General features: G+C 34.3%; 2 protein-coding genes across 2 annotated transcripts; one reads left to right on the forward strand and one right to left on the reverse strand.

Annotated features, from left to right (window-relative positions):
• The first annotated feature begins 6,444 nt into the window (after positions 1–6,444).
• Positions 6,445–8,155, forward strand: LOC112714530 (serine/threonine-protein phosphatase 7 long form homolog). The gene is made up of 3 exons (XM_025766144.3): positions 6,445–7,162; positions 7,237–7,327; positions 7,449–8,155. The coding sequence occupies exons 1-3, from the start codon at positions 6,453–6,455 to the stop codon at positions 8,145–8,147; spliced, it is 1,500 nt and encodes a 499-aa protein (XP_025621929.2). The 5' UTR covers positions 6,445–6,452; the 3' UTR covers positions 8,148–8,155.
• A 24-nt stretch (positions 8,156–8,179) lies between these two features.
• LOC112718434 (uncharacterized) lies at positions 8,180–9,811 on the reverse strand. Its single transcript, XM_072205715.1, has 5 exons — positions 9,622–9,811; positions 9,055–9,242; positions 8,858–8,970; positions 8,318–8,737; positions 8,180–8,213 (listed from the first exon to the last, which is right to left on the reverse strand). The coding sequence occupies exons 1-5, from the start codon at positions 9,809–9,811 to the stop codon at positions 8,180–8,182; spliced, it is 945 nt and encodes a 314-aa protein (XP_072061816.1).
• Positions 9,812–11,626: the final 1,815 nt, after the last annotated feature.

Consider the following 11,626-nt stretch of genomic DNA (forward strand, 5'->3'; position numbering starts at 1 on the left):
TTTAGAGTATGCATGTAAAATACATGAGTTGAGGAGAAGGTATGTATATGTTAGGATAGGACACCTTTCGTTCCACAAAAATATCACATGCTTGTTTTGTAAAATTAATAATTAATTTGCGTGGTCCATGGCGATGCAAGATTGCAAGCTATGATAATAGGGCGAATCGAGACATGCATGTGATGTAGACTACTCAAGTTCCATTAACATAAAATCAATAATTCTAATTCTTATGACTGTTAAAGGCTCAACCAGTTCACGGAAAATGACATATTCCATTTCTCAGAAAAATATAACAATACAAGTGCTACAGCCAGGAGGGACCAGAAACACAACCCAATAGGGGGATCAATTTTGGAGATCTTATTGGGGGAGAATACTCAAAAACCATCATCATCTCATAAATCAGAAATCTTCATATTTTAATTGTGAAAAATATTATTGAAAGATCACGTGATACTTTAAAGCTTTAGATACATGTTTATGTTGTTTTATAAGTAGGGCTTGAACTATTGAAAGTTGAAACCTCTTTTTTCTTTTCTGGTGAAATTAAATCCTTTAAGTAAGTCTAACAGAAATACCAAAAACTTTTATAAGTAGGGCTTGAACTATTGAAAGTTGAAACCTCTTTTTTCTTTTCTGGTAAAATTAAATCCTTTAAGTAAGTCTAACAGAAATACCAAAAACAAAATGTAAGTCAAATCCATTATCCATTGGGCTTACAATATCTTGAGTAAACAAGAAAATGATTAAAACAAAAAATTCACACACACACAAAAAAGGCACTCTTATATGATGACTTTCATGTCATCTGAGACCCAAAAAAAAAAAGAGAAAACTTTTCGACGAAGCTGACAAAAATATTTCAAGAACTGCCCCAAAATAACTTTATCTATTTATAAATGTCACCCAAAATGTTTTTTGTATTTAAAAGGTTGCCACAAAATAATAATATCTGCTATTTTGCTTCTAAAAATAACTTAGGGGCATGACGGATCTAGAAATGTTATCATGGAGGGACCAATAACACATATAATATTAAAAATTATGTAAAAGATTATATAATATAAGATGTATTACAAAAATATACCGATAGAGAATATATTTTAAAGTACAAGAAATATGTGTGTACTTTTTACTAGCGAAGTGGTCAATTCCTCGTATCATAAAATTTATCGTTAATAGAATTTGTGTCAAATTTTTTAGCAATTTTTTTCAATATAATTAAAAGACTATTAGTAAGAAATTCATCTTTTATTTTATTTCTGAGTTATTTTTTACAATATTTATAGTTGAAAAAGATCTCTTAGTTGTAGCAGTTGAAACAAAGAGAATTAATACCAAATGAATAAAAAAAGACGGCCACAAGAAGAAAAAGAATTCACTTTATGAAATTTGAAATTTTTTATTTAATTAAAAAATATTAGTAATAATATTTTTTTCAGATTTTTTTAATATTGTTACTTACTTTTTAGATATTAGAATTCATTAATATTTATATTGGACTGAACTTTTATTTATACTAGATTAAATACTAAATATTTTTTTAAATTAAATCATACATAATAACTTATTACTATTAATTTTAAAAAAAAACTGAAGGAACCGAAGCCTCTACTCGTCCCCCTTATGTTCAGGCATAGCCCATACTATCTCAAAATTAAGTAGATCTAACTTAAAATTAAGAAGATTTTTAACGTTGATTTTTAATTTTATTTTATTTTGGATCTTATATAATAAATACTACATATATATTTATATGACTATATATCATAAAAATTAATTTAAAATTTAATGTAAAATTCGTCACTCTAATACTTGATTTTATTTCAACTTAATAATATTATATAATAAAGTTACAAATTTATAATGTTTATTTAATAAATTTAATAAATATACAAATAATAGTATTTTAGTCTTTTTTTTAAATAACATAATATTTTTTTACTAATACTAGTATTATTTCAAAGATTATATTAAATACAAGTTTAAATTTCAAATCAATTTAGTTACTATAAAAATCAAAACTAATACCCAAAAAATATTTTATTAGAGTTACTCTAAAAGCCAACTTAAAAGGTGAAAAATGCTTTATAAATATAAATATTATGAAAAAATTATTTTTAATAGATTTAATTTATAATATAATTTTTTATATCTAAACTAATTGTTTAGAGTGTGAATATTTTTAAGAAGATAAACTAATAACATTAAATTAAATATAAATTGTTATTATTTTAGAATTAGTTGGACCTAACTCACTCAAAAAGTTAACTTAAGAAGTAAGGAATATATAGGAAATGGATTTTCTCCATTTTTTTGAACACTTGAGAGAATAAAGTATGATTTCTCACTTTTAATTCTATAAGTAAGACCAAAATTAAATAAGAAAGAGAGAGCAATAAATGGTGAGATTGAACACTGGACACCATCTAGTTTTTTTTTCACTGGAGAGGATCCACTCCCGAATATATATCTGACATTTATAAAGTCAGTTTCTAATACGATGGTCTAATAACATTAAATTGAATAAATTCTGATACTATATTAATATTAAGTGAGCCTAATTTAATTTCAAAAACGGTTTAAAAAAATTAGAAATGTTTTATATTTTTAAACACTGTAAAAATCTTATTTAGAAATTAAATTATATAAAAATCTTATTTTCACATTAATTTTTACAGTGTTTATAATTTCCCTTGCTTCATTTTTTTGAAACAATTTAAGGGAAAATTAAATCAATGTGAAATGATTGTTTTGGAGAGGAACCGGAAAAATTAATCAATCTATTTTTAATTTGAAAAATTAGTGGTGAAAACCAAGGTTATGAAAGCCAAATCGGTTATCGAATCGTTCTAGTTATTGGTTTATAGATTTAATTGGTTTGACTGTAATTAAACTGAAAAAACTATTTTATAATAAAATAATAAATAAAATATAATTATTGTCTAATATAAAATTTAAAATATCATCTAAATTAAAAATGCTACATAAACCAGAATGTTATAATTTTATTCAAATACAAACTCCAAAATCAAATAACAAAAACAACTAACCAAACATAAAATGACAACATCCAAGTTTATCATCAATCATCAAAATCCGCCATAACTTGCTGCAGTTTTGCTACATTAATCCCTCACTTATCTAAACCCTTGTGGCTTGCGAGACTTATCTGTGGATATGCCTAACAGAACAACCAGAGGAGAGCAAAGGCCATGCAAAACTTCTTGTGTTTTCTTTCTTCTTCTTTTCTTCTGTCATGTGAATTTTTTGTTTGTGGAATAAAGTGTGTTAGATATCAAGCTTGTGATTTATCCATGCTTACATCATTATAGCTTCATCAAGATGTACTACCACTCTTGCAATGAAATGAAAAGCCTTGTTATGAATGCCAAGAATGAAATGAATTGAGTAGGTTTAACATGATAGGTTTAACATGGTAGGAGTAGGTTTATCATAGCAGGTTTTCATTTTCCACTCAATGAACAATTTATTAAATCAACAACAGCAAAACACAATATAACAATCAAAAGGTCAAGAACAACACCGAAATAATAATTTATCAAATTAACAAGTTAATAAGATCAGTTAAAACTGAAAATCAAAATAACAAAAATAATATTTAATCACTATATCACTATATCAGTTCACACTTCATAGTTCAGAAAAAAGCTATATCACTATATCACCATTTCAGTTTACTGTTGAATTACTTGAATCAGAGTTCATATAGGTTCACTATATCAGCCAATCATAAATTCAGAGTTCAATCATAAATTCAAAGTTAATTAAAAAAATTGCCTACAGAGCATGCAAGAGCCAGTGGTTCGGAGGGGGGACAAAGACACTGAGAGACAGAGCCAGAGACACCGAGTGACCAAGGGAGACAGAGACACCAAGAGCACCGCAGGAGATAGAGCATGCAACACTGGTGGAGTAGACGGTGGCTTCGAAGGTTGCGATGGCTACTGCACGATGGAGAGGAAGTGAGCGAGCACGAGGCGGTGGCTGAACGGAGGTGAGCTCAATGAAATTGAAACTTGAGAGGCATCCCTCCTCCCTGGACTGAGTGTGTGTGAGAGACGGAGAAGAGAATGGAGATCGATTAGGGATTAGGGCTTGCGCGATGGAGTAAGATTAGATTAGGGATTACTAATTCAGTGAGTGAATCAGTAAAAAACGGCGACGTTTAATTGTGTTCTTCAAAAACCGGTCGGATCACTATTCAGTTTGCCGACCGATTTGCCGATTTGATCACGGTTTTCAAAATTTGCAGTTTTACCTATTGTTTGAATCGCTTTTTTTCTCAGTTTACGATTCGAACCAGTTTTCAGAATTTTGGTGGAAACATTATAAACACAAGAAATACACGTAGTGCTAAATCTACAAACTGCACAACTTGGGTTGGGGTAGAATTTTAATTCTTTGGGAGTCCATCAATGGAGATGTCATGTGAAGTTCCACGGAATAATTTGTCAAAATAAAATTATAATAATCATACACTAATACATAAATTATTTTTATATAAAAAATAAGTGATATTTTTTATAATATTATTATTTAGAGGATTTTTTAATATTGTAGATGCGCAGAAAATCATTAAAAACACGCTCCATATACCTCTTGCAACATTCACATTAGTCTATTTTCACCCAAATCACCTAAAATTTTTTCATCTCTAAATTGTTTACCCTACACTAATATCTAGAGGATTTTTTTTTTTAAAAAAAGAAAGGTACTACAACTTTTACAAGACAAAACGACGCCTCTCCCAGTAGTACCACTACTTTTATGTACACCATACGTTAACATTAATTTTCTTTAAAAAAAAAATGGTTATAGTATCGTTAACATCTTGAGTGAAAATGGTGGACCTAATTTTGATTTGTTTTATTTTTTGGATTGGAAAGAAAGAGAGAGATAAAATAAGAGGAATTTTTATTTCTACGGAAGTTTCTATTTTGAAGGGTGTTACGACTAACGAGTACTGTGTAACACTGACAGGGAAGAGCCCCACTTAGCAACTCCTTTGCATTGCACTCTCTACCCTACTCATTACTCAACTTCCACTTCCCTCTTTTGAACCAGCATTCAAATTCAGGCTTTTTAATTTCAATATGGTACCGGAACTTCTAACAGACGCCGTTATGGGGGAGGGAGGGGAATGACGAGAGTGTGGTGTCAGTGACCACCCAACTCGCACCGTGCGAGTTCCACTAAGCAAATCTCACCGTGCGAGTTCCGTCCAGCAAATCTGACCGTGCGATTGCCACCACCGAAGACACGTGTCGCGTAGCAGGAGCCACCCCAATTCGGTGCCCTTATAACAGCTCCCTCACTCATGCATTAACTTCTCTCACCCTCCGAGACATCACTCTCCCAGCTTTCGTTTTCAAACCTGAAGCCCCCATTGTTATTCATCTTCCTCCTCTCATTTCTGCATGTTTCAATACATGAAAGAATGCCCAAAAAAAATAAAACTAGAGATGTTGATCGACCTGAGCTTCATATCATGCATTATCTCAGTCACTCTGATTATGTAAGTTTTTTTTTAAGGTTTTTAAATTTTTTTATTTAAAAGTATTAATGTAAAATATTTATTTGTTATGATTGTTGTTATTAGAAGTGCAAATTAGAAATATCCATAGGATAGAATGATTATTACTATTTTTTAGGATTTATATGTATTTTTTAAGATTTATAGAATTTTTGGAATTAATTTTTAGAATATAAGTATTATTGTTAGTGAAATTATTGTTATTATTTAGTAAGTTTGGGACGTTTTTTATAGAGAGCACGGAAATTTTAGAATGTGAATTTTGAATGTTTTGTATTATTATTATAGTTATGTTTATGTTTAAATATAAATATAAGGAAATTAAAAAAATTGGACCCCCAACGGTTATAATTGTAACTAATATTGAGAATAGGTTTAATTTAATTTTTATAGTTATGTTTATGTTTAAATATAAATATAAGGAAATTAAAAAAAAATTGGAGCCCCAACGGTTTAATTTAATTTTGAAAATAGGTTTAATTTAATTTTTATAATTTTATTTAAATTATTAAGTAGGTATATTGTAATGAATGAAGGTAAATGTTCTTGTTGTTGTGAGTTAGTCTTAGTTTGGGAAACTATTAATTAATTAGTATGAATGATGTTCCAAAAAGAATTTAGGCATAAAGTAATTGTTATAAATGTTTTTTATAATTCAGTGAAATATCTTTAGTTAACTAATGGTATATGCAGTAGTAGGTGGTTAGTGGGTATTATTACATATTATTCAAGATAAATGTGTTACTGTGGAGAGATTTGATTAGGTATTTATGTATTAGTTATCATTATTATCAATAGTTGTTGTGGTATAAAATATTTTTATTTTAGTAGTAACCTAGTAAGTGTTAAGAAGTTGAGTAATACTTTGTTATGAACTTTGCAGAAGTTAAGAATGTTGACATGTGAGCATCCTGTTCCTCCGGATCGGTACAATGATAGGGTAGAGGAGCAGCTACGACTTACTGGCTTTTACCATGCATCACAGATTGGGGTAGTCCAATGTCAAAAGGCATTGGTGAATGCTTTAATCGAGAGGTGGCACCCCGACACACATACGTTTCACCTTCCCATTGGTGAATGTGCCGTCACTCTTGAAGACGTTGCTCTAATACTTGGTCTTCCAACGGACGGACTTCCAGTTACAGGGATGACATTGAGTAGTTTCGAAGCGTTGGAGGCTGAGTGTTTGCATCAATTCGGAGTTGCACCGCGTAAGTCGGAGTGTAGAGGCAGTTGCATTAAATTGAGTTGGCTTCGGGACCTTAAAGAAAATTTACCCTTGACTGATGAAGTTGGTATACAGAGGTATGTCAAATGCCACATTATGTTGCTTATCGGGACGATCTTGTTTGGGGATAAATCAGGTGCAGCAGGTGTGCACTGGAAGTTTCTTCCATTGCTACGTGAATTTGGTAGTATTATACAATACAGTTGGGGATCTGCATGCCTAGCACACCTCTATAGGGCATTATGCCGGGCATCTCGAGTTGACTGTAAAGGCATAGATGGCCCACTAACACTTCTTCTCGGTTGGGCTTGGATGCGGCTCCCATATCTATCGCCGGTTCCTAGGGAGCCCCGCAGTTTCCCGCTAGCAAACAGGTAATATAATTTTTAAATGTACCACTTTATTTATATTTATAACTCAATTATCAACATTAAATGTATCGTATAAGGTGGCGGAACTGGGAGCGGGGTGACCGACGATATAGATATATGAAGCTAGCTGACTTTAGGAAGGCCTTTGATGAACTTCAGGAAGGCGAGGTGAGTATTTATTAAAGTAGTATTACTTTCCTATTTAGGGCCTGTGTAAATCTTATGAACCAAAGATGATGATGACTGTTATGTCGGGCGTAGTCATGAATTTCCTTTATTTTTTTTTCAGTTTGTCTGGGTTGCGTATGCTGTGGATCGCGTGGATCCTAACATAATTCCTGCTGAAATCTATATGCACTCGGTTGTGTGGAGCGCTACAGTGCCTTTGGTATCATTTGAATGTATTGAGTGGCATGCTACCGATAGGTATAGGCGACAATTCAGACTCGTTCAGGGAGTGCCTGAGGAGGTGCGGAATCTAGATAAGGCGCATGGAGAAGTCCTCACTGGTCCTAAGAATTTTAACTGGGCCACGGCACCTACTCATTACATGTGGGTGATGCATTGGACCAACAGGTATCATCACGTTCTTTCCGAGCTTCCCATTCCTTCACAGCCTCAGTTGGAAACTTATATGCATTGGTACCGAGGAGAATATGGGAACCGCTTGTGTTTGTCAAATCTTGTGGGTGAAGAGGATGATGAAGGTAATCAGGATTTGGATGGTGGTAATCATGATATGGATGAGGGTAGTCAGGATATGGATGATGACAATGATGAACAGGAGCCACATTCGCCTGAGGTACCACCTACGAATCCGCTTCCACAAGAACAACCTCAGTTCTCAGGCCAGTATGTACCGCAGTCACACTTCAACCCATCATTTACGCATCATCAACAACATTGGGGTATGTCACAGTTTAATATAATACATATTAATTACTTACCAAATTATTATAAGTTAAAAATAGTTACTAATTTAACATAAAAGCAAAATAAAAACGTCATGCAAAAAAAAAATTAGCTGTCGAAAGAAATCGCGTGATGGTGGAATCTATTAATAACATAACTAAATTTAGTAAATGGTTACCAATGTTGACGACCAATTTTTGGAGGTACGGTGCCTTGAATTTCCGCAGAAAGTTTGACTCAATATGCCTGATGCAAAACATATGAAAAGCTCTAGGAGGTGACCAAGCTCCATTACTGCGCTCCACAGCTGCATTGATGGATTCGTGTCGGTCGGATATTAGACCAATACCATCCCGAGTGACAACATGTTGACGAAGGTTACTTAGGAAAAAGTGCCATGCATCAGAAGTCTCTCCCTCCACAACAGCAAACGCAATTGGGACAATATTGTTGTTCCCATCTTGTGAAACTACCACTAGCAGACAACCCTTATACTTTCCATACAAGTGAGTCCCATCCACCTGGACAACTGGTTTACAGTGTCTGAATGCCCTAATACAGGGGTAATAACTCCAGAATACTCGGTGCAGTACTCGAATATCACCCACCAATTCATCCCCTTGATAAGCAGGCATAGTCTCAAAATGGACAACAGCTGACGGCTCCCTATGACACATGGCCTCAAACCATATAGGCAACGCTTCATACGATGCTTCCCAACCTCCAAATATTTTTTCTACTGCCCTTTGCTTAGCCAGCCATGCTTTCCGATAACTAATGGTGTACTTAAACTTCGATTGCACTTCTGCTATAACCGACTTTACCTTTAAGGACGGGTCCGCCTCAACCAATGGCTTTATCGCTTCTGCAATTGTGAGAGAATCCAGCTTCGAATGGTCCTGTGAAATCATGGCTCGGGTACATGTGTGACTACCATTATACCTCCTTATAACCCAACAGTACTTCCTGCTGATCATGCTAACCCTGATAAGCCAATCACACCCTGATCCGTACTGCGTACACTTGGCATAAAATGTCAACGGCTCAGACTCATACACCCGGTAGTCTACACTTCGTCGTATGGTATACTCTTTTATCGCCTTAATAACAGCTTCCCTCGAACCGAACTCCATACCAACGGCAAACTCACCATCTGCGACAATAGGAATCTCTGCATTTGACAACCAGCATAGGAAAAATCAAATAAAGAGACATATATTACAAATCTGACAACACCTTATTATGTCACTCTAATTAAAACAAAAACACCAGCAAGTCATGTAAAAATTAGACCATAAAGGCCGGTTCGACCGTCGCACGACATGAACCGGAACCTAACCGGTCCGGTTCACTGGATTTTAACCGTTAACTGCGAATGATATTTACAAACTCATGTAAATTTTACCTACCTGCAGTCATATATCCCGGAAACTCCGGAACATGCATGGCTTCCAAATCCAAAACTCGCATGAATGATGGCTCCTCAAACGGCTCATCGTTTGCGAGTGCATTTGCCACCTCTGTTACATCTGGCGCCGTAGCTCCTTCACCTTGATCTTCACCTCCATCTCCATCTGGACCAACAAACTGGTAGTTACTTTCGAACTCTTCTTCGCTGTCAGTATTATAATCTTCTCGTAGAATATTTCGGTCGGCCTCAGATTGTTCAAACTCAATATACAACTCGATGAAGGAGATCTGAGCCCGGTTTTCAATATACATTGAAAACATCTCTTGCATGCTCGCTTCGTCCGTCACATATCTGCTTTGAAACTGGACGAATCCACCAAATACCTGTATGGGATATCTGTATAGAATACATGATATCTTTCTTGCTCTCTCAGAATCAATGGCTTCAGAAATCACCCCTTTCAGCTCTTCAAATGAGATGATAAAGGGAATAACAACATCTAAGGGTTTTTCACATATAAATTTTACTCCTTCCGAAGTTTGTAGTAAAATCTGACCAAAATAATACACCTTTAATAATACTCGGTCACTCATCTCTCTCAAACATATAAAAAGAAAAGAACATAGATTTGGCAAGTAGAGTTCAATTTTGAATCACCAGATAATAATAAGGAAATAAGAAAGAAGAAACAGAAGAGTATGCGGCCGTTCAAGTTGGGGAAGAAGAAGACGCGAGTGACCTACTTCCTTACTGCGTGCTTTTATATGGACCATTTTAAGGAACTCGCACCCATCGACTAGGTTAACATGACACAGCTAAATATTTACAACTCAAATCGCACCATGCGATTTCCTATTCAATTTCCTGGAATAAACTTCATCCCCACTCAAAACGGAGGGTGCGAGTTCCTACCAACATCCACCCCCTACAACTCGCACCATGCGATTTGTTGCACCGTTGTAGCACACCCAACTTTAAACGGAGGGTGCGATTTCAGTTGCAGAAAATCTCATTTCTCCTTATCATACAAATCGCAATGTGCGATTTCATGTAGCATAAATTTTTATTTCTCCTTCTCATACAAATCTCACGGTGAGATTTCTCCACCCTCACAGTGTCAGAAAGCTATCCCACATATGCGTGTATTCCCCCATACTTCCATATCTGTGAAAAGCTCCCCTGTAGGTTCCATATCGATAAAAATTAGCCTCAAATTCACTCTCAACAATAACCCCAAGTAAATAATCTACAAGTTATCAAATTTATTAGGAGGCTTTAAGTTTTGAATGAAATTGTAATCAGATTAAGCTAAATTATTCATATTTAAAAGGAAATGCATGAGAATTTGTGTTCTTTAAGTAGGTCGTACTTTGTATTATAAAAATGGTGAAAAATCATGTGCAGTTGACTTCACATAAAGTTGACAGTTGAGAGTGTTAGATAAAAATATCAAATTATTTAATTTCTCTCAACTATCAACTTCACGTGAAATCGACTGCACTTGAGTTTCCACCTATAAAAATACTACGTACATAAAAAAATGTTACAAAATTAATTTTTATATATTACTTCATATATTATTTGCATCTTCATATAGTATAATAAAAAGAAAGAGACAGAATTAAATAATATAAAATTATATGAATATTGAATAATATAATTTTAGTATAAGCTTACAGCATAGCACAGTGTCACAAACACTATCCTTTGTTGGGTGTCTTGATTCCAGGTATCACGTTCCCATACAGAGTGTGGGCCCTCTCTACTCAGTTTTGGCCAAATCCTCACCGTACGATCTAAAATAACCCAGTTGGCGGTAGCCGACAGCCTCTGATGAGACAAAGACCGGTCTAGTTCCTTTTGGCAATCCCTCCCACGGGCCCCATCCCCTACCCCCTATTTACCCTAAATTACTTTAATACCCTTCACCGGAAGGGGCACCCGTCAACCTCGCCTCAATACTCGACACGTGGACATGCGACTGCAGACCCCATCGCGCGCCTTTCTTGCCACCGCAGCTACGTTGGAATCGCCAATGTCAATCACAATATGACATAATTAAAGTACCATCAATTCTTATAAAAAATTAATTATTTTGAATCAGTTATTTTATATATATTTATACGATAATTAATTGAGTGATC

This window comes from Arachis hypogaea, chromosome 10 (genome assembly GCF_003086295.3).
Source record: "Arachis hypogaea cultivar Tifrunner chromosome 10, arahy.Tifrunner.gnm2.J5K5, whole genome shotgun sequence".
In the NCBI taxonomy this organism is placed as follows: Eukaryota; Viridiplantae; Streptophyta; class Magnoliopsida; order Fabales; family Fabaceae; genus Arachis; species Arachis hypogaea.